A 23,694-nucleotide genomic window follows, 5' to 3' on the forward strand; every position below is an offset into this window, starting at 1 on the left:
GTGGGTTGTTCTATTGCAGTTGTGTCCGATGACCCATAACAACAATTCTCACTGTTTGTCCTCCGTGATGCATGTAAATAAATATAATATTTTATTATGTTAATGTTACATAAAGTGTGTACTAAATCTCACAAGCTCGCGACTTTGTTGCTATTTTATTCACTCCAGCAAATAATTCTTTCATATCTTGTTACACGCACCTGAGAATATAAAAGTTTAATACAACTTATAAACTGTGAAATACAATGTTACTTGATAAATGAAAAAAAAATGGCTTATAATGATTTATGAAAAGAAATTGTCTAGACTCGCGGGCAAGTAGAATAAATTCAATTTTGAAAGCTATTGTTACACGAGACGAGTGCTGTGCTCAATATAGACGAAAATCGTGAATTGTGCAATCATCAGAGCCATTGAAAAAGTAATCTGCAAAACGAATTTCGGGCAAATCTAATTACAAAAGGTCTGGTCGTGTCGCGGCGTTGGTTCGTCTCGTTCATTTCGTTGCGACTTAATTCTGACCGTTTTATTAAGTTCGCCGACTACTGAAGAGCCCGACAGCGCAATAAAAAATGAAATAAAAAAAAACAAATATTGAAACCACCGCTCGGTAGAAAATTAATAATCGAGCGTAATCGAGATTTTTACATGTGCGTCTGGTGCACAAGTCTCGCGTTTCGTTGATATTTATGTTCGTAAGTAAAAAAACAGAAAGACAGAGAAGACTCGTGGGTCTGTTGTCGTGTCTGGCTGACTTGCCATCGTTGTGCATGTTAAAATATTATATTCGGGTGGACTAGTACGTTCCACGGTATCCCGCGTCGTCGTGGGCACACATCGTTAAAAATGAAAAATCGCCTGCGACCCAAAACACACTGCACGCCGCGTGTGTCCTTATTTCCACAATATTATACGGTTCTCAAACCGGTCGTCTCCCGTATACACCGTCGACGCACTGTATTCATTATTACTTATTATTATCATAATACACAATAATATTGTAATAATATATTACAAAGCACCTGCACCGTATATGAATATGATCTTGTTGTGAACGGGCAGCGCGCTCATAAAATATGACGATTTTTCAACTCTAAACAGTAAAAAAGTCTAACCCGTATAAAATTACAACCGCAAAGTGCCTTTATCGTGCGGTCCGTAGGACTTGATACGATGCAATCAGTGCGGATTAATATATTTCACCTGGTGCGTCGTCTGTTAAAAAATAATTCGACCTGAAGCCGCGTATTATGTCTGTGTAAGTAAAACTTTTAAACACTCGTGGTCCGTGTCAATGATCATAATTAAATAGAAGGTGAACGATTATTTTATTCGGATATAATCAAGAGGTCTCGTCGTTTTTTCTAAAAGCCGAGTGATTAACTGGCATGCTGCACAAGGACTCGAAGTGATTGTTCGTTATTTGCCCTCTCTCAGAAATGGTACCGTTTCCAGACTAAGCGTTTTTTCACACGTCGAATTTCCTTTGCTCTTCTCTAGCCGTCATCAAGTGCTCTTACTCAGACCCACTTTATAATTCCTATTCGATGACAAACGGCAGCTGAGCAAACAAGACGAGAGAGCGGACAAAATTAACGCGAAACACGTACAAAAGAGTAATAATAATATTTCGGCCGTGTCACCTCTGGCCCGTTCGCCCTCATATTATTAATATGATGGTTGTGTTATTATAGTTTTGTTCGAAGTGACGAGTTGTACAGTCCAAGCAACGGCTACCGCATGCTGTTTCACGTGCGGGCATTACAATTACCGGCGCACGCCTCTTACATGATGTTTTTTAAGTACTCTAATACGCGATCGTCCGACATTTTGGTTCGTTGATATTGTAACACAATTGCTGATTATCGTTTAATTACACAATAAATGATTTGACAACAGCAGTGCATGTTGTGTACGGGCAAACAGTAATTTTTTAACTAACCACGCCTTGCCGAATTCAATTCAATTTATTTAATTAGTTCAACACTTACAATTAGAAGAACCGTTAATATTTCAAGGGTTGAGTGACGCAACCTTTTTATAATTCAAAACAATGTTCTCGCTGTTCATTTTGGGAAACGAAGATCTTTCACATTGCATTATAAACATCATGTTCTAATTTAGTAATGAAATATTCTTAAAATTAAAGATAAATATCTCAGTCATTAATAAAAAAGTTACTATTATTTTAATATTTTAACTTAAAAAATATATAATTTAAATGAAAACTGTCTTATTAAATTGCTAAAAGTTTTGTAGCTCACTAAGTTTGGTCATAGCTATCGACGTATTTTTATTTTCTCGAGTAAAAGCGTCTGTGGTTATGAGAATGATTCGCACAATACAAGATGGAATCACTGGAGTTTTGCAAAGTATACAGTGTATTGTTTTCGTTGTCAAATTGATAAACTTTATCGGAGGGTGACACTCGCTTAATACTACTGACGAAAAATAACAATACACTAGTAATCTGATACGATGCCTTCTTCTTATTTTGAAAACCGTTACTCTTTATAATATATTGAAAAACTACGATTTTTAATAAGACAGTACTCGAGTTTTCATAATGCACACGCTGCACAACAAAATTACTATAAAGTTTCAAGTTCTTAAGTACTCCAAATTTTTTTTATTGTTTTAGGGATCGAGCAATAAAATACTATTTAGTTAGTTTGATACACTTTAACATAAGTAACATAATCGTTAAAAACGATTATTTTTCATAAACCAATTAAAACTATACTTATACTAGTTCGTAAATATAAAAGCAAAATAAAAAACACTTTTTTTGTTTACTATTAATAAAATCCTACTTTTATTAAATTTATTTTCTTTTGAATGTTAGTTACTTTAATAAATTAGTAAATAGCTTTTACGTTGTGTTTGAGATAGTCAGTATTACATTTTATTTAATAATTAATATATATATATATATATGTATATGTTAAGCCACAGAGTCATTTTATGTCTGGCCGCATTTTAAAAAAGGCAGAAAAAGTCATTTTACTAAAACCGTAATTCTTTATGAATTAAGCGGACACCACGGAAGGATTATAATCGTTTTAAGTTTGATGTTCGAGAGTCGCATTAAATATTACTGGTCGGAGTCTCCTAATTCGATTTAAACCTCAGGTGCGGTTTCGTTGCCATGTGTAAGAGCGCGTTATTTCTTGAAAAATGAACAACTTTGTAACGGTCACTTATATATCGAGAGAAAGTATTGAGTTTTCCAATTTTCCGCTTAGCTCAAATGCGGTCTGGTAAAATCCCTCGTCCCCACAATTACCATTTTATGAAATTGTTTTTTTATATACTCATATTTTAAAAACGCTTTTAGTTTATTTAACGATTCCGTCGTTAGAACCCTTAGTCTCCAATCGCGACGCTCATAATTTCCTTTGCAAGTCCCTATGTATGTACACACCCGACTTAACCCAATTGTATGCTTGCGCTATGACAGGAACTTAAAAAAAATAACATTATTTTTTAAATCTTCTCCATCGCGTTATGTATTTTTCGAGATAGAGTTAATTGTTTTAAACTGTCTGTGATACGTCACTAGCCCCGCGGGAAGTAATGGGTGTTTACTTAATGGGTTATCACCAGAAATGCATTTTTTTTCTTTTTTTTTAACTACAAAGTGACTGTTAATATTAGCCACTTGATTTCACTTAAAACAATACTTATGTATGAACATTTTGTTTGGAATTTTTATATATTTCTCCATTTATGAATTTTTAAGCATCATTTATATTATCCCTTATAAGATTAACGATTATCAGATAATAAGGCTTATTAGCAGTTAATGATTACGACCACTGAACGAACACTACTGAGTTTTTGACCAAAATATTTTTTAACACAACATAATTAGTTAAAATTGTTGTATTAGTTAATTATAAATATGTTTACGTTATTATCATTATTATTAATTAATATTAGTATTATATAATTATTGAAANTTAGTATTTTTATATATTTCTCGATTTATGGATTGTTAAGCATAATTTATTTCATCCCTTATGAGATTAACGATTATCAGATAATAAGGCTTATTACCAGTTAATGATTACGACCACTGAACGAACACTACTGAGTTTTTAACTAAAATATTTTTTAACACAACATAATTAGTTAAAATTGTTGTATTAGTTATATATAAATTAGTATAATTATAAATATTTTTACATTATTATCATTATTATTGTATAATTATTGAAAAAGTTCCAGAATACAAATATTTATTATCTATATGCACGTGACATCAAAATAAAAGTTAACAAATAACTTTAAAAAAATGAAAACTCGTAATTGTTCATTTACTGGTGAAGTCACCCTACGTTATAAGAATGTGAACTTTATATTTTTAATGATAACGTACATATTTAACTAGCTTATAAAATAGAAAATTATCTAATTACGAAAATTAACGACTGGTCGTTAACAACTTTTGACCCATTATTTTGGAATTTATAATTATTTTAAAATGTAGAGTGGTGGCAAAGTGTGTATTATACTATTTTTATTATTACGCATATTCTTCTTCCTAATATTTCAAAAGCTTTTATCAACCAGATATTTTCTTAATTGGATTATTTTGTATTTTATAAGTTAGTTAAATATGTATGTAATAGGATGAATTAAAAAAATACTTAATAATTAATAAATCGAGAAATGTACAAGATTTAAAAAAAACAAAAGGAAATTTTCTAACATAATTATTATTTTAAGATAAATCGTATGGTTAATATTAAAAAAATCACTCTGTATAGTATTATCTATCGTTATTACTACAAGCAACTGTTATTTACGGCAATCATATTATAATGTCCGGCTATCACAAAAATAAAAAAATAGACTGTTTACATTATTAATATGGTGGCCCGATCGTAACTCTCGATCCGAACTCCATAAATCTTCCACGTGTTGGTTTATCTGTGAACGGGTGAAGACGTGTGTTTATTTTCAATTTAACGCGTGCGGCTTACGCTTATCGCATACCTTTGACTTCAACTCGTCGGTTACCATACGCGTTTATTATCTCATTGAAGACCTCTTCATTTTTTTCACTCCTTTATTTACTTAATGCCTACTATTACGAGGAGTCTTGTACTTGCTACCAAGTTTTTCTAAGTACAACAACCGATCTCCGTTTCCGCTAGTAAACACTACTATAGTCTTCCACTACGTGACACACAATGTTTGTTGAAGGACTCGTAAAAGTTAATAGAAGTCTCGTTAGCTAAGTGTATACACTTTTATACTGTTCTTTAGCAAGTATTACCCTGCCAAAATCTTTACGCGAATATTAAAAATTATAGTTAACAAAGAAAATTTGTCACCTGTGTAGTATCAACTACATATTTATCAATATTTTTTTTTTATACATTTTGTAACATACAAAACTAATTTAAAGTATTAGGCATTCCATTAACATTGGGNTTTTTATACTGTTCTTTAGCAAATATTACCCTGACAAAATCTTTACGCGAATATTAAAAATTATAGTTAACAAAGAAAATTTGTCACCTGTGTAGTATTAACACATATTTATCAATATTTTTTTTTTATACATTTTGTAACATACAAAACTAATTTAAAGTATTAGGCATTCCATTAACATTGGGCTAATTGTGTAAATTTAGAAAATAATTTTAAATAAGCCACAAAAAAAGGTTCCACAACTGTCATTGTCATAAATTAGAGATTAATGTTTTTAATCGTCTTCGGTATTTCTTACAGCGGCGGTCATGGAAAGGATATCGAGATGCTGTATATGACTTATTTCGCAGAGCTTTTTTATTTGTATTAACTATATGGGAATATTATTGTAGACTAATTTAAATCCATAAACGGCTTTCTTATTGTTAAGTTTTCATAGTATAAAATATAAAACTGTCAGAGTATGTCAATTGTCAATTATCACCATAATTCTCTCTTATTTGACCGCCACGAATTTCTTAATGTGTGATTTATTCAAATCATTCAATTTTTCTCTGAAAATATTAAATGCTCTTAAAAAAAAAATAGTTTCGAATTTAAAAATGTATTTATTCTATTAAATCTTTAATTAAGTTACCAATCCTGAGTTTAAGTTGCATAACTATTTATATCCTATTTGAGATTAAAGTATAATCCGTGTTGACAAATTGTATTTTATCTGGCCCGTCTTAATGTAATTTTTTAAGCTGGATTAAAGCTTGTCGATTATTTCCCCATGAAACCAAACATCCATCATGTATCATTTTTCCCAGGCCACCTATTATACTATAAAGCATGTACGGAATCCATTGCACGTGTATATGCGGCACGTCAACGCGTCAGATCTCTGGATTTATCTCATGCGAGAAGGCTTAAATAAAACCCAACTGGTACACCCATACCCTACAGCAGATAAACATCTATAGAATCGTCGAGACAAATATTTAGTAAAAAAATGTCCTAACCCCAGGGATTACAGTTTCAATCTTGGATCCGATACACGTCCAAAAACCGTTGGAAGGATATTACATTTTTTTTTGTGCTATTTGTTAGCGCATTAAACGAGAATCGAACCACTTGTGAGACGATGTCAATCATCAGATAGTGTCAAATGTGCGTTTAATATTTGGGCACCCCCCGAGCACGATATTGGTAATGTTTGTAACACGTCATCTGTTAACTAATATTTACAAAAATTACCATTAGCACGTTTATACTTAAAAAAATTATGCTAACTCAAAGGTATGATAATTTGTTACTCTATCACAAAATCAAATGCTTTCAAAATGTTTTATCCTCAAAATACATAGTATATTTTAATTAATAAAACTATGTTCGATGTATCCAAACAGTACTTTTTCATTGTTTTCCTTAAAAAATGAAGAAATAAGTAGGCACTTATCGAATACACGTTTTTTTCTTTTCTCATTTTATAGTTGACGTTTAAAAATCTGATAAAACTAATTTTTTTTTTAATTATTATAAAAACTCTTATTAATAGAAGTAAAAATCAACCAAATGGTTATTATCGTATAGCATATTATTTCATGGGTGTTTTTCTACGTATCAACACTTTTTGAAATATAATTATAAGAAAGATTAATGCTTACAGTTGCCATTTTATGATTTCTGCAGTCGTTCTGAGTAAAATTATTGTTTTTTCGTAACGACGTTGGAAATTTATTTGCGTTCTACAAAACGTATAAAAAACATAATGTAATGTCAGCTATAATAGGCTAAATTGTTTGTAGCATACTTATTGTCATCGGAACGATGCAGTTAAAATACTAAATAGACGACTATTCAACGAACACATATTAATCGTGGGTGACCGAAATCGAATGATCATTTACAACATAGCAGAGTAAACAAACTGTGATAAAAAGAAATTCTAAGGGTAAACACCGTGACTACGTTTAAAATGAATTTTTCGTACTAAAGTCAAAGGTTTTATGTCCGCATAAACGCATATATAACAATATATTATTAAAAGTTCCACCTTTTATGCATCAAACAAAACGGTTCATTTACTTTCATTTGCTGAGTGCAGCAAACGTATGGTCGTACGATGACCCGAATTTGAAGAGGCTGAGAGTAATAAAACGATTTAAAAATCATATAATTTCCAGACCGTTGATTTTTATGCTACCAAATAGGGTTTATATAAAAAAAAAAACTTTGCGTGAGACATTAACTATCCACAAATATGTAAGTAGGTTTAAGTAAGTGCACTCGATGAATTTCTATAAGTTAACAGTAATTTAAATTTTAGTTTCGGTAGAAAAGTTTTGCTTTATCAACGAGTGCTCCTTGGAAACTTGTGTACGTACGCATAAATCGTTAACAAAAGAATACATTTTAACTGAAGTTCTTTTGGTGATCCCCTCTAAACGTAATCAAACGTTTTGAGTCTTTATCAAATCGTTGTTCGTTACTAAAATTTATTTCAAATTGAAAGTATAAATATTCAGTGAACGATACTAATATAGAGCAGTTACATATTATTATTGTCATACCGTTTCATTTTTGAACACTGATTAGAACATTTAACAGATGAAAAATACAATTGACCGATGAGGTGCCAACAAACAACTCGCTTAATGCGACAGCAAAAATAATAAATAACATTATTGTGTGATTAACATGCGATACGTTTTAGGCCATTGTCCGCTGCTACATTTTATTTAATCTTCATCCATCAGATGGAAATCTCTTTCTCCATTTGCTTACGCGTCTCATTTTTTCTGTTGTTCACACGTCTAACTCAAGTATTGTGACCTTTTTGTTATATAGAGTATTATTTTATACAATTGTACAACATAGTTGATTATACGTATATACGGGTAACACCTTATTCCGTTCTCGGACCAAAAATACACGTTAAAAACTTATCTGGCACCGCTGACAGATGACCAATAGTAAATGATAATAACACAATACAATGTACGTAAAACGGCCTTGTGGATGTTAAGTACGTTTATTAAGTGTACCTTCTATGGGTTGTAGGGTTAAATGAACGAGCTATGGTGACATCACCTGGTGTGATGTTAACAGTTTATACGAGGAACTGGAACAATAGCTTTTTCAATGTTTCAGTTCCGGTTTTTTATTATAAAACTTTAAGGTATCAGTTCGTTTAACTACTTGGTTTTAGTTCTTAAATACAGAGTTCTAGTTCTAATATACATTGGGCTCTTGATTTTATAATTAGTAACATTGGTAGTTCTAGGAAATAATTATTATTAAAAGTTTTGAGTCTAAGGATTAAATAACCTTGAAATGTTCACAATAGTAAGGTTGTAAACAGTGAATTACAGGGCAGGTGTCACAGCTCAAATCGGTATATTATTAGGCAAAAAATCGAATTGTATTAACAAAAAAACCGTCCTAAATTCATATCAAAATTATACAGAATGTTCAAAAAGTAAAGAAACAGATCAATTGTTACAAACGATGAAAACCCGTTTCCTTATTTACTGAACACTATATAACAAGCGTATTCTAATAGATTGGTAAAATTATATTTTTATATCAAATTACCTGTTTTGTATTGACTCATGAAAAATAACAAAAGTAATATATATAATAACTGAATTCATTAAAATTCATAATTGTTTTTTTTTTCAGTTTTACCAGACGATGGAGAACCCGCCCCTAATATTGATGAATACAGCAGCATTTCCAATTACGATGATTACGAAACGGATACGAATTCATCCGCCATCTACGAGTAAGTAACTTTAGCAAATGAGACCATCAATTTTTTATACTTGATTTTTGTCCATTTTCTTTATTGTAGGACTGAAAACGCTGAAGTAATTGCGAATAATTCCAATAAATCTAGTAAGTATTTCTTTTTGTTCTACTATAATTTTAATAGTACTACACGATAATTGCAATAATTTGTTAATTATTATTTTCAATTTTATTCGATTTATTTAACCTAATGAGTCCATTTTAAGCTTAAAATATACTTGATTAAATATTAAATGTATTAAAAACAGACTTAAAAAACTAAATAATTAAATGTTCCTTATCTTTACAGGTAATCTTCATTTTGTTCGGCCACTGATAAACATCACCAGAGATTCGGGTACTTCAGTTAAACTACGATGCGAAGTATCGGGCGAACCCCTTCCGATTCGCATTCAATGGTATATGAATGAAGTACTAGTCAATAATGAGCCTGGAGTTGGCGAAAAAAAATCAAAACCTAGGATATCAGTTAAACGGTACTCGCCAAGACACAAAAACGCCATGGGATCACGTTTGAGAATAAATAAATTGGAAGTTCACGATACTGGATTTTTTACTTGTGAAGCGTTCAACGGGGTTGAAAAAATTCAATCGAATGCAATATTAAAGGTCAAAATGAACCCTTTTAGTAAGTAATTAAATTTAACGTAACATAATACATTCATAATTTTAATGGGGTATATAGTGTTTACTAGGGTGGCCCTAAAAAATCGAATGTCTTTTTTTTTTTACGCTACCCCTCAATTTTTTTTAATGGTCAAAAAAATGAGCTGTGCAAAATTTGGGACCAATCCGTTAAGGTTAACCCGTGCCCCGGGCCTATTAAGTTGAGTCGTAGAGTCAAATTTAATAGAAATAACTGATCTATGTCTCATAACTTTTTTTGCTCTTAACTTAGAATAATAAAAGTAAAACTCAAGTAAAGGAAATTTTACAGGAAATTCAAAAATAATAACTTCAATGTTGTTTTTTCAATAAATAGCCCACAAAAACACTACATACAGTAAAAAACATGTAAAAGTCTTAAAATACGTTATAACTGATTTTGTTGATTTTTAATTATTTATTTTCATTTTATTTTTTGGAAAACGCATATTCGTTTAAAAAAAGATTCTAGAAGTTTAATTTTTTATGCCAAGTACGATAATTATATTAGATTTATTATTTTATGGACAGTTAATTAATGATTAATTACAAATTTAACAAAATTGATTGTATTATTACATTTTGTCGTATCAATATATCAATTTTGGTTTACTGAATTACTTTAAGATAGTACCAATTATATTATTATTAAAGATAAGTATATTTGAGTTATTTTCTTATATTATTCGACAACTGAAATAATTTGTGTCGTATAAATGCAGAAGACAATTTGTGAACACGTTAAATATATTTTACCTGTTTATTATTATATATTAAATGATACGTTTTAATCACAAATGTACAATACTTTTAGCGTCTTTTAAAGTATTACGAACTAATATTTATCTTATTGGTAATTATTCCCACGAAATAACTGGTAGTAAGTTACCATCAAATTTACAACTATTTAATCTGAACACTGATTTTTTGAAAATTGATCCATGCTTTAAATACTATAAGTAAATTACGAGTTATTAATGATACAGCCTAGCGTGGCATTAAATTAATCTAAGACTACATTAAATATAAACTACAAATGAAGAACAGAAACAATACGTTTTACAAATAGTAAGTAATTATCGGAAAAAATTTCCTAATTGTAAAAAAAGTACATTATCAAAAAATATATTATAACAATATAATTTAATTATTGTTAAAATATTTTTTTTAAAGTTATTATTATTTAAAAAAAAATCAATTAAAAATTATTAATAACAATTAAATTTAACTGTTAGGTTTGTAATTAATCATTAATTAACTGTCCATAAAATGATAATAACTTTTAAAAAAATAAAAAAAAATAAAAACTTCTAGAATCATTTTTTAAACAAATATGCGTTTTCCAAAAAATAAAATGAAAATAAATAATTAAAATTCAACAAAATCAGTTATAACGTATTTTAAGACTTTTACATGTTTTTTACTGTATGTAGTGTTTTTGTGGGCTATTTATTGAGAAAACAACATTGAAGTTATTATTTTTGAATTTCTTGTAAAATTTCCTTTACTTGAGTTTTACTTTTATTATTCTAAGTTAAGAGCAAAAAAAGTTATGAGACATAGATCAGTTATTTCTATTAAATTTGACTCTACGACTCAACTTAATAGGCCCGGGGCACGGGTTAACCTTAACGGATTGGTCCCAAATTTTGCACAGCTCATTTTTTTGACCATTAAAAAAAATTGAGGGGTAGCGTAAAAAAAAAAAGACATTCGATTTTTGAGGGCCACCCTAGTGTTTACATATATTTGGATATATTTACTCTATGACGATAAAAGTACATTACTATCGTTTGACTTTTAAAATACAAGATTGAGAATAAATAATTTATGTTTTCGCAGTTGGATTTGATTTCCTTTTACTATGAGTCCATTAGAGCCATTAAAATAAACTTACAGTTTTTTGACCGGACAAATATGAAAATTTTTAATTTAAAATAATGTATTTTAATTTTAGCGTTTTAATTTAAATTATTTAAATTATATTACTTAGGTTCGTTTTGTTTTTTAATTTTATATGTAGGTTTTATTGTCCTAAAGATATTTAAAATATTACATTTTTAGGTCCACATGATTCGAGCATAGATGTTCCACAATTTGGTTTTTCAAATCAGCTGGTACCAGTTATGTTAGATGGGTAAGTTACTAATGTTATTATTTTTATAATAATTATAAATAGCTGAAGTTCAAAAACTTTATAGTTTATAAAGTTTTATTTTTATTTTTGTTAACACATAATTCAAATTACCCGCCAAAAAATGTAATATCCCAGTGTAGCCAACAAGAAGAGAAATCAATGTTTTTACAGCCCTTTTCGTTTTTAACGCACGCGCAACAGTTTGTTTAGTATTTACATATTTCTACAATCTCACGTAATAAGTTATCAATTTCTAAATCTCCATCATAGATATACTTAATAATTACTTATTGTTAATTGAATTATGTTTCTCTTTTTAAGCTAAGTGCGAATACCAGAATGATTGTATACATTTTCTTAATTCATGTTTTTGTCTTAAAATTCTAAGTTTATTATTGAATATAGACAAAATGAAATTTCTTACTATTATTTCTTTGATAGCTTTTAGTAATGCTAAAATTCATGAAAAAAGGTTTAACTTATCTCATACTCTAATAACATTTTTTTCTGAAGAGCAATCCTGATTTTTTTTAATGTTACAGGGATTCAAAGAGTAATTCACAACTTGGTTTTACTGAGCCACGGAATCCTCTTGAAAGTATACCAGAGTTAAGCCAAATTCTAACATATCCCATTTGCCAAGTAAGTAAAAAAATTAAATAGCTATCACTATAACTAAAGTATTTATTGAATTTAACTTTAAACTTTTAATGAAAATAGATCAATGTATTTACCTATTATTATAAACTTAATTTGTTCATGTATTAAAATTTAATCATCGTTTGATAAATAATAATATTATTATTTAAGTATTCTATGTATAAACAGCTTTATTAAAAATAAAAAAATTAAGTTCTGTATTTAAATATATATAATGTATTAAATAGCTTTGACATCACTTAAATAACAATGATGTTTACAACAAATTTAATTGACATACGTTTAAAACAAATAAAATTTTATAATGATGAATGGAATTCCAAAAAACAAACATGTACATATATAAACAAATAATAATAATGAAAACAAAATTCAAACATATATTAGTTTCATGGAAATTATGGAGAAATCTTCTATATGCTTCATTAAAAAATTGGTCACAAACTAAAATTTATATCTAGAGGAAGTGTATGATCAGGATATGTCTAGTCATAAAAATAACAGCACCCACTCTTCACCTGTAATCATTACTTTCTTATTAGATTATTAATTAATAAATAAGCTAATAAATTATGTGTGTTGCCATTTAAAACATTAAAATTGACACCCTTATAAGATATAAAGGATGAACAGAAAAAAATTTAATGATTGAAAAATTGAGAAGAACATTAACATTAAGTAAAAGAAATAAATACAAACTAATTAATATTATTTCTATTTTTCAATTATTTAAGTGGTTAAATAATCTATTAAATTACAGGGTTTAACCAATTATAATTGGTTAAACCCTGTAATTTAATAGGCTATAATTTTTGAAAGGAAAGTGATTCACAATTAGTTTTTTATTTGAAGATTTGTAATGATAATTTATTTAACCCAAAATGTCACTTCTTTTCTTTTGTCTTTTACTAGTTTTTATATTGGTAACATTGTATCAAAACTTTGCACATTGCCTCTTTTTCTAAAACCACTATTTTGTGATTCGTCCTATAATTAATCAAGAGCTAAATTACAACATTGTATTTTTTATTATACTCTATTAGGTAAACGTAAGTATTGGTATTCTAAATAATCTATAAATAAGTACATTTTATGCTATTATTCTAAAGTTAAAAACAAATTGTATACACAGCTTATTTCTTGGTCATTGTTATTTTTAGCACAACTAAAATTGATTTAAATTTTTTAATAAGAAAACTATAGTTTTAGTATTTGCTTTTTGGTCGTCTTTTATAATTTTAAAAACAAATACTTTCATTATTTGAAAAAATATATTTTTAATAAGCGTGTTTAATGCTTTTATAATTCAAAGTTTTATATTTTGTCTTTGTAAATTAACATATATTTTATACAATTAGGTTTAAAGTTTTTTTTTTTTTTTTTGAAAGTGAAATACTAATATTTGTGGTATTTTTAAGTTATCTTTTGCAATCAAACTTTTAAATAATATTTAAGTTTCATTCTTGTATTCTTAAATTAAGTTTTAAAAATGCTTTTATTTTGTCACATACTAACCTTTTTAATGATAACATTTGATATATCAAATGAACATCTAGTTGATCACGACATTTTTTGGGTTAATCCATGTGGCTATTCAAAGAAAAATGAAGAACCTCCTATAACACCCTTAGATGTTATTAAACGTGTTTTATTAGAAGCGCATTATAATCATCATTGTTTTAACCAGTTCAAGTATGAATTTATATATGAATTGACTGGTGTTGAATTTGATAAACATTATGAAGATTGGGAATATCTTTATAATAGTTGGATGACTAATGAATTACCAACAATGCCAGGGATAGTTTTATCAGAGACATGGTTAAACTCACGTGAATTTCCTAAAGAATTAACTTTTACATTTGAAACACTACAAAGAGCAGCTGTTGGTCTTGAAAAATTCTTAGATGATAAAAAAAATGAAGAATATTATTCTACAAAACTCTCTCTATGTAGAAATAAACTAAAAACACTCTTGTGTGAAGTTTCTGACGGAATTGAAGATATGAATCAAAATAAAATGCCAGACATTAAAAGAGAAGTTATACCAAATGATATTAGAAATGAACCTAATGTTGCACAGAGAAACCTAACAAATTCTTTAATTTTTAGGGACTATATAATTTCTATTGAATATATATTACAAACTTATAAATATTTCCGCAATTCTTATGAACATAAATAATTATTGAAATTTTCATTAATTCTTGTAATATATAAGATGAATTCTATGACATGTTAACGTTAATAACTATTATTTCATATAAAAATGTAAGGTTATAATTAAAATAAAAATTAACTATTATAATTCATATAGCTTTCATATATTTTGATTAATACTTAAAAAGTGATTACAAATGATATTGAGCTGTCTATCTGTTATACAGGTGGTAAAATTAAATATATAAAGTGTGGACTTGCATGTTTTGACAAATCCTACAAAATTTGATACTATTTTGCTATATTTTTTTATGTAGTTTTTTTTTTTTGCGTTTTAGGTTTATAATAGTATAAATTATATAATTTAAATTTATTTGATACATGATATCAAACGTCAGTATAAGTTAATAAGAAAAATATAGAAAATAATTCAATCTGTTTATGCTAAATATTTGTTATAGGCACAATTTTTTCCATAAAAACTATCATCTCTTGAAGGAGTATTTGTTTGAAAAATAAAACACATATAGTAATAATATAAATATTTTTTTAGTAATAAGATTTTATTAAATTTGTCTACAAAATATTAATTAGATATTTTGCTACCTAATTTTTTGTTAAAAAGTGTTCTAGAAAATGACCATCTTGTGTTTTTTAAATTGATTTTTAAAATTTTAAACATATAATTAAATTTACAAAATATTATCTTTTATATTATTATTGTAGTCCAAAAGCTTAAAAATATTTAAAAAAAAAAGTACTGTAAAATAATCACTGAATAGTTATAGCCTATAACTTATGGGTTCCATCACAGAGGAACAAATCAGGAGCGCGTAGAATAGTCAAAAATATTACTATAAAACCGTATTTTAACCGAAAATTTTTTTAGTGTGAAAAGGAAATTGATCAAACTGTATTTTTTTCAAACAATATAACCAAATCATATTTTAAGCAAATAGTAGTTATATCAAATGGTATTATAAATGAAATGTACTCATCAAAAATATTTAAACCAAAAATTTTATTTGTTTTATTATCAATTATTAAACGTTAAATGCTATTGAAATTTAACTAATAATTAAAATTAAAAAAATATATATTTTTTCAACAAGGTTTTCAGATTTTACAATCCCTCTAACATAATTTGAACTTTTCACACTAACTTTTTACTTATAATTTATTTTTACATAACAATGAATCAATTTTAGGATACACAATTTTTAATATAATCGTAATGATCAGTGGCATACACATGAGACTTACGGGATTATAAGTCTAACCTTTAGCCAATTTTTACAATAAACAATGTATAATAAAAGAAAATATCATTGTTGGGAAAATTATTTTTTTTAATGTAATTTGTTCCTTTTTCTAATAAAGAATTTGTTCCAAATTTCAGTTCCTTTAAAAAAAAATCTGTTTACCCTTTTTCTTTCCTGTTCTGTTAAAAAAATATTTAAAAGCGTGCAATTATTATATTATTATGTTATAATCATAGTTTAAAATTAAAGTATAGAGTATATTTTAATCTTCATGTGTGTAGGCACAATTTAAACAAAATATTTGGAGATTTAATATAATTTCCCTTCATTAAAAATTTTTTTATAAAATTAAAAAAAAAACTAAAATTACGTTTTAATTTAATTAACTTATAATTAATTTAATTATCATATAATATTCATTAATCACAAATTTTATTTTACAGCTTAACTTAAAATCAATACTAATTGTTACTAATTTTTTCATACTTTTAGTATTATTTGCTACTAAATTTTTTACACCTTTAATACTAATTTGTAATGAAATAATTATAATAAAAGTATATAAATTAAATTAATACTCATAAATAACTGATAAAATCTTATTAAGCTATTCAAAAATTAAATTAACCATTTAATTTTTATTTCATTATTTTATTTCAAATAATAATTAATTTTATTAGAATAAATGTAGGTCGGCTAATATTATTTTTTTATACTGCTTCCGTAATACATAAACATATATTTCTTTATAGGTTTATCAAGGTTCTTTATGCTCAAAATATCTTCAAGAAAAAAGTGTCTACATACCAGGAAATACATCACAAGCACATATTGAAGGAAATTTAACTTCAGCTTTTAAAGTTATCTCTCATTCCAGTGATCTTACACCTGGTTGTGAAAAATATGCCCATAGATCTATTTGTCATACTGCTTATCCTTTATGTCGAAAAGATAGAGCATCACCAAAGCCATTGCTTATATGTCGTGAGGTATTTTTTCACAATTATGTTTTTAAGATATTGTTATTAATATGAATTTTTTTTTTTTTAAGGATTGTGAACTCTTAGAAAATGATATTTGCAGTCAAGAATATGCCATTGCTAAAAAACATCATTTACTTGGACGTGTAGTACCTTTACCTAATTGTTCATCATTACCAGAAACAAATTGTTTTGAACTTGGAATTGAAAAACCTGAAGTTAATAAAGGTATTCCATTATTTTCTCAAATGTTCATTGAGAAGCTCATTTAATTGAGTCCATGTGAATATCTTGTTTACCCTACTGAATTTTAGAGTACTATTTTAAATCATAAAACAAGACTTTGATATAAAATTACTAATTAACTAGAATATTTGACTAAACAATTAAAATTTTATAATCAATTTTGAAATTCTCATAGTTAATATTTAAAAAATGTTAGATGAAACGTGTTATTGGAGATTAGGCAATGCGTATAGAGGTACAGCATCATCCTATCAAAATCTCTCTTGTGTACGATGGAGTCGACAACTATTAGTTAAAACATCTGATTTTAAAGAGTTACAAGGTGGTCATAATTACTGTCGAAATCCAGGAAATGAAGAATCAGAACCTTGGTGTGTAGTTGAAATGCCTGATACAAAGCTAATGAAAAAAGTTATTTGTGAAGTTCCTCACTGTAGTAAGTTATTCCAAAGTTAATTACTCAACATAATTTTAATAATTGAGAAACTATAATTTGTTTAAATAGTGAGGTCACTTCAACCATTCATTTTTATTGTTAGCACTATCAGCATTACTCTATTCATTGTATTATTAGTTATGGTAATTTGTTGTATTCGTAAAAGGAGAAAACGCCAAAACTCAGCTATTAGACGAAGATTACCTCCTTACACAAATCAAAAAGTATAAAATAAAATCTTTTCAAAAATATTATTTTTTTATAAATCATGTTATTTTATAGCAGGATATAGTAAAAGGGAAAACCAATGGATTAGAATTATCATCTCTCATACCTGGTTCAAGTGCATCCAGCCAAAAATCAGATAAATTTACTAAAGTACGACAATATTCATTGGGTGAAATAACATTCTTACAAGAAATTGGAGAAGGTGCTTTTGGTAATAAATGAACAATAATGATATTTATTAATTTTCATTATAATGAATTATTTTTTTATTATTAGGCAAAGTATTCAAAGGACAGGTACCTAACGATATGGGTGCCATTATAATGGTTGCGATTAAAACATTAAAAGAAGGAGCTAGTGCTAAAACTGCTGCAGATTTTAAACGAGAAACAGATTTGATGGGAGAACTTCGACACCCTAATGTTGTTTGTTTAGTTGGAATGTGTGCACGTCCTGCTTGCTTATTGTTTGAATTCATGGCTGGAGGTGATTTGCATGAGTTCTTAATGACACGGTCTCCTCATTCTCCAAATTCCCCAGTAGCTCCACCACTTAATCAAGCTGACTTCATGTATATAGCCACACAAATCGCTGCAGGTTGGTTGAATTATTTTTATCAATTATTATCAAATTTATAAAGTTTTATCCAATGAACATTAAAATTGTGTAATTTTTATGTATTAACTCTTTATTAAAACAATGTTTAGGTATGGAATACTTGTGTAGTCATCATTATGTACACAGAGATCTTGCTGCAAGAAATTGTTTAGTTGCTGAAAATCTAACTGTGAAAATATCAGATTTTGGTCTATCTCGTGATATTTACTCATCGGATTACTACAGGTTAAATAAAATACAAGAATTACAATTTTGTTAAAGAAACAATTTATAATTTAAATTTATGCTCATTTTTATAATTAGGGTGCAGTCAAAATCACTATTACCTGTTAGATGGATGCCTCCAGAATCAATTTTGTATGGAAAGTTTACTACTGAATCGGACGTATGGAGTTATGGGGTTGTGTTGTGGGAAGTATATAGCTATGGATTACAAGTAAACATTTCTATTACAATTTTTTTTTTTTAATAAAACATATTTATAATTATCTCAATATTCTTTGTATTTTCTTTTAGCCTTATTATGGTTATAGTAACCAAGAAGTAATTGAAATGATACGTTCGCGTCAATTACTCCCTTGCCCTCAAGAATGTCCTTCTCGAATGTATTCACTTATGATGGAATGTTGGCATGAAGCACCAGTGAGAAGACCAAACTTTACAGAGATACATTCAAGACTGAGGCAATGGGCTGCTATGTCTGTGTCTTCTGCCCCAACTATGACATACTCAATGGTCCGTCCGAGTAGCCAATCTGATCGTACAGGATCATCAAATGTATCTTCTACATGTAGACCAGTAAATATTTAATAATTAAAATTATTGTGGTCATTTATAAAAATCAAAGAATTAAAGTTACATACTTTAGTAAAAATATAGATTAAAATAAATATTTATTTGACGTTGAATAGACAAAAGTTATAATTCCAATTAACATATTAACTTTATCTTAAAATTTCTACTTTTATAATCAAAATAAGTATAGATACTTAAGTATAACTTAATGATTTTTTTCCATTGCATTTTAAAAACTGTAAACATTTCTTATTTCTGATCTTAAAAAATATTTGTATCAATTTATGACAAAAAATTGTTTTTGAATGGAAATCCATCCTTAGTAGAGATTTAAACATGTTGACTCAATATTATTGTTACTATTAATCTGAATAGGTCGCTGTGTTTCTTTTGAGTCATATTATCTGTTTGACATCAATGCTTTTTTTTTTATTAAAATAATATCTTTTATTAAATTATTTCATGAAAAAATTCACAAAAAGTATTGAAATAAATTGTAAAAATGTGTGTTGACCAATTTATGTTGTAAGTGTCATGTGTATTATATTACTAATGAAAGAGTAAGTATTTATTTGTTTTATATATTTATACATATATATTTATTTGTAATTGTATAATCTGTACAAAAATAATTAGAAATAATTAAATTGTACATTGATTTTTAGGCGTAGAATATTGTTTATAATTTGATGTTTAATAAACCATGTATGGTATCTGACATTTTAATATTATTATTATAATCTAATATTTATACTTTTATAGAAGTATCATAAACATTGTATTAAGTATTTAAATTTTTTATTTGTCTATTAATACACATTCTAGTCTACTTAATATTTAATGTGTAAAAGAAACCTAATTGTATAAAAGACTGTTATAACTGTTTTAAATAAAAATAAACTGTGTTTTTACTATTTGTAAAAATAAATTATGATTTCTTAAGTTTGATTATTTTTATTATTTTCTATATTTTACATATATTACAAAAAATTATAAACAGTTACAGTGTCAGGAAGAACAATCAAAGACTGTAATATCTTTTATAAATAATTTGTTTCAAAAATTATAAATTAATACTATTTAAATACAGTAATATTAATTATTCTTGTAATCAACTTAAAGTGATATAATATCTAAATGCTTTAGACACAAAGGAATCTACAGTAATAGTCTATTCCAATAAAAAATTAATTTAGCTACTGTTGGCTTGTAATAAAAACTAGCTGAATCTTTCATTGGCCAAAAATTATTTTACATTGATATTTAATACATCTAAANATCTTTCATTGGCCAAAAATTATTTTACATTGATATTTAATACATCTAAATTTACCAATACTATTAAAAACTTAGACCATTAATATTTGAATACTATTTATACATTAGTAATGTTGACCCAGGATTTCCTAGAAAAAATAACTATAAATTATCTAAAATAGACCAAATATATAGTTTAAAAGTGTAAAAATAACTAGGATTCCTCTCCAATTCTCAAAAAAAAAAAAAAAAATTATTTGCAAACACATTTGAATCGAAGCATTTCATTATTTTATTTAAATATATTTACTAAAATTTATGTTGTTAAAAACAATAGAGATAGTAAAGGAAAATTTTTTAATAGTCTAAATCTTATATTCTAAATACTTGAAAATTGTACAGTGTCATTATTTTATAATGAAACACTTATTTAATCAAAAAAAAATATATTGATATATATATATATTTCACTTTTAGTTACATAATAATTTTCTCAATTTATCAACCATGAAGTATATTAGATGTTCATCCCATGTTGATTAAATAATAATCTAATTAAGAAAATTCTCAGCTGTACTTCCCCTCTCGCGTGTATTTGAAATTCTACATAACTTTTGAAATAATGGTTAAAAAGTTGTTATCTACCACTCTTTTTCTTAATCAGACCATTATTATCTCATTAATAAGCTAGTTAAAATTATATGTTGTCATTTATAAAACTCAAGTTGATATAATTAAAAGGGGCATTTATATTTTTATAGAAATTATAAAACGTCAGAAATATGAAATATTAGTATAAAAAAGTTTTTACGTTTCTTTAATTTTCAAATATATCTAGTGAGGTGCACTTTAGGAATTACCTTGTACACGACGATAAAATAAATTGTAATCTACGATTTTATATAGATAAATTTATGGGCGTCCTTAGAATTTTATCTTAATGTATGTTTTATGTATTATAAAAAACATTTTACTATCACTTCCAAAAAAGAAAATGTAATGTATTATATTTTCAACAAGTAATTATTTTTGTCATGCATATTACTAATAATGAAGGAGGTGTAATCCCCGTAGGTATACTTATAAATTATTTGTAATTTTTTTTTAAATTATTAAGACTAAGTAGAATTTATAAAATAGAAGATTTCAATTAAGGAACTATTTATAGGCAAAATAATTGACAACACACCACATGAACGTCAGCGATTGAAAAGATAAGATGGAAAAACGGTACCAGGGATACAGGAGGCTCTGTTCGTTTCTAAGTATTTCTTACGATGACGATTACAATGGATAAATAAAATATAGCAAAATCAGTACCAGGAATTCAGAAGCTTAATACTCGATTTTGTCTCAAACGACAACAGGACGCCTTCGGTATCAGCCGTCAACACTCCACCAAATGGTTTATGTTATCCAACCGAAAGCTGATTATATGACGTCGCTGTTCATTGACGCAAACTGATCCGAGTGTCTTATAATATATTCTTCCTTATTAAATAAAAGATCTGCAGACAGTCTGTCTTTATTTTAAATTTACCACAGAAACTGTTCCACCAAATAAATTTCTCAATCACATCTGCAATGAATTGTTTTATCCATAGACATATAATAGCACCTCCCAACACTATTGCAATTTCTTTATTGTAATTTTAATAACTGTCAGATTTCAACTATGACTAGTCCTCACTATACCCAGTCATGACTTTAATAGGTTTCTTTTATTACATCTTAAAAATAAAAAACAAAACAGTTTTATAATCTAAAGATAAATAACTAAAAAGTCTTTAAAATAAAATATAACTATATTTTGGTCAATATTTATTAAATTTTTATTTTAGTATACTACAAATTCCTGTACCCTCAAATACAGGTATTTTTAGAACATATATTTTTTACTCATCATTATTTAATAATAAAATATTGTCCAGAAATATTAAATGAAATAAATTTTCATGTTCGTAAAACTAGATTTTTTTGCTCATTTATTCAATTTTTCAAAACAAATTTAATCATTTGAGTGAACTATATATTAAATACTATAATACATAAGCTTCCATGGTCAATTAATTTAAATTATTTTAGAATCTCTAAACATTTTACCAATAATCCGTCTATGGATTCTTTATAAAAATGTTTGTGTAACATATTTACTTGTTGCATAATATTGTAATAATACAAAAATAACTAAATAAGGAGATGTTAGGGTGTTTTTGACCAAGATTGGATATTTTGGGGATTTGGTCAATTGGTGAGCAACGAGATTCTATCGGGGTTGTAGAGTCCGAGGGTTTAGAACAATAAAGACAAGTAGATATAAAAAGTAATAATCAAGGTTCTTCTTATAGAGATATTGTAAATGATTCAACTAGTAAGTACCTGTAATAATACACTGAGGCAACGAAGAGGCGGTGGCCATCTCACGAATACCATGTAATGTGATTATGTATAAGGTCCGAACTAGTTAATAATAATTAATTGAAGTTTAAAAATTAATATAATTATTTGATCTATTGCTTTATCGTTCTATACTCAGATTATTAATTCTAAATAATTGAATTATAAGATAATATAAGTATTGATTCTTAATGATTCAAAGTCTTACCTGAAGATTTTTCTTGTTTTAATAATAACTTTTGACAATATCAGATTATAATAAAATAACACGAACTCAAATGTTTAGTTCATAAATTAACAATTAAGAATTTCACAATGATGATTACGAACTTGGCGTATCGATGTCGAAAGCACGATTCGACCAGCTCAATGAATATTCAGAGACAGACTCTCTTTAAGCCTTCCGCACTCAGCCCCTTTATAGTATTCCCTTTTATCCCCGCACAATCATCATTGTGTCATTCTCGCAATGTTGCTATTTTATTGACAAGTCATCATAAAATATATGAATTAATACATTAAATACATAAATACATGCGAATAATACACAAATCATTTTGACACTTCATATAATATTATTATAGTTAGTTAAAAAGAGCTGACAAGTATAATTTGTGAATTTTCTCAAAGAAAAAA

The 23,694-nt window shown here is 27.1% G+C and overlaps 3 protein-coding genes across 4 annotated transcripts in view; all 3 read left to right on the top strand.

Annotated features, from left to right (window-relative positions):
* The window catches only part of LOC126896814 (tyrosine-protein kinase transmembrane receptor Ror-like), a 44,513-nt gene extending 24,924 nt beyond the window's left edge, over nucleotides 1-19,589 (top strand). For both annotated transcript variants that reach the window (XM_050669911.1, XM_050669912.1), the window contains 14 exons: nucleotides 9,109-9,211; nucleotides 9,281-9,324; nucleotides 9,527-9,865; nucleotides 11,947-12,019; nucleotides 12,562-12,661; nucleotides 16,854-17,090; nucleotides 17,153-17,309; nucleotides 17,524-17,763; nucleotides 17,833-17,987; nucleotides 18,046-18,202; nucleotides 18,268-18,588; nucleotides 18,699-18,834; nucleotides 18,913-19,045; nucleotides 19,126-19,589. In XM_050669911.1, the coding sequence (XP_050525868.1) occupies nucleotides 9,109-9,211; nucleotides 9,281-9,324; nucleotides 9,527-9,865; nucleotides 11,947-12,019; nucleotides 12,562-12,661; nucleotides 16,854-17,090; nucleotides 17,153-17,309; nucleotides 17,524-17,763; nucleotides 17,833-17,987; nucleotides 18,046-18,202; nucleotides 18,268-18,588; nucleotides 18,699-18,834; nucleotides 18,913-19,045; nucleotides 19,126-19,419 (2,489 nt within the window). In that variant the 3' untranslated portion in view covers nucleotides 19,420-19,589. The remainder of the gene's footprint in view (nucleotides 1-9,108; nucleotides 9,212-9,280; nucleotides 9,325-9,526; nucleotides 9,866-11,946; nucleotides 12,020-12,561; nucleotides 12,662-16,853; nucleotides 17,091-17,152; nucleotides 17,310-17,523; nucleotides 17,764-17,832; nucleotides 17,988-18,045; nucleotides 18,203-18,267; nucleotides 18,589-18,698; nucleotides 18,835-18,912; nucleotides 19,046-19,125) is intronic.
* LOC126896839 (uncharacterized) overlaps nucleotides 1-23,694 on the top strand; it is a 164,108-nt gene that overhangs the window by 69,914 nt on the left and 70,500 nt on the right. The gene's annotated exons all lie outside the window — the stretch shown is intronic.
* Nucleotides 13,894-15,318, top strand: LOC126896834 (uncharacterized). The gene has a single exon (XM_050669946.1). It carries the CDS (start codon nucleotides 14,169-14,171, stop codon nucleotides 14,862-14,864), a length of 696 nt encoding a protein of 231 aa, XP_050525903.1. The 5' UTR covers nucleotides 13,894-14,168; the 3' UTR covers nucleotides 14,865-15,318.

This window comes from Daktulosphaira vitifoliae, unplaced genomic scaffold, assembly GCF_025091365.1.
Source record: "Daktulosphaira vitifoliae isolate Bord-2020 unplaced genomic scaffold, ASM2509136v1 Scaffold_1, whole genome shotgun sequence".
Taxonomy (NCBI): domain Eukaryota; kingdom Metazoa; phylum Arthropoda; class Insecta; order Hemiptera; family Phylloxeridae; genus Daktulosphaira; species Daktulosphaira vitifoliae.

Excerpts from the sequence above, each read along its gene's own strand:
- LOC126896834 (XM_050669946.1), top strand. The coding sequence starts at position 14,169 with ATGCTTTTATTTTGTCACATACTAACCTTTTTAATGATAACATTTGAT.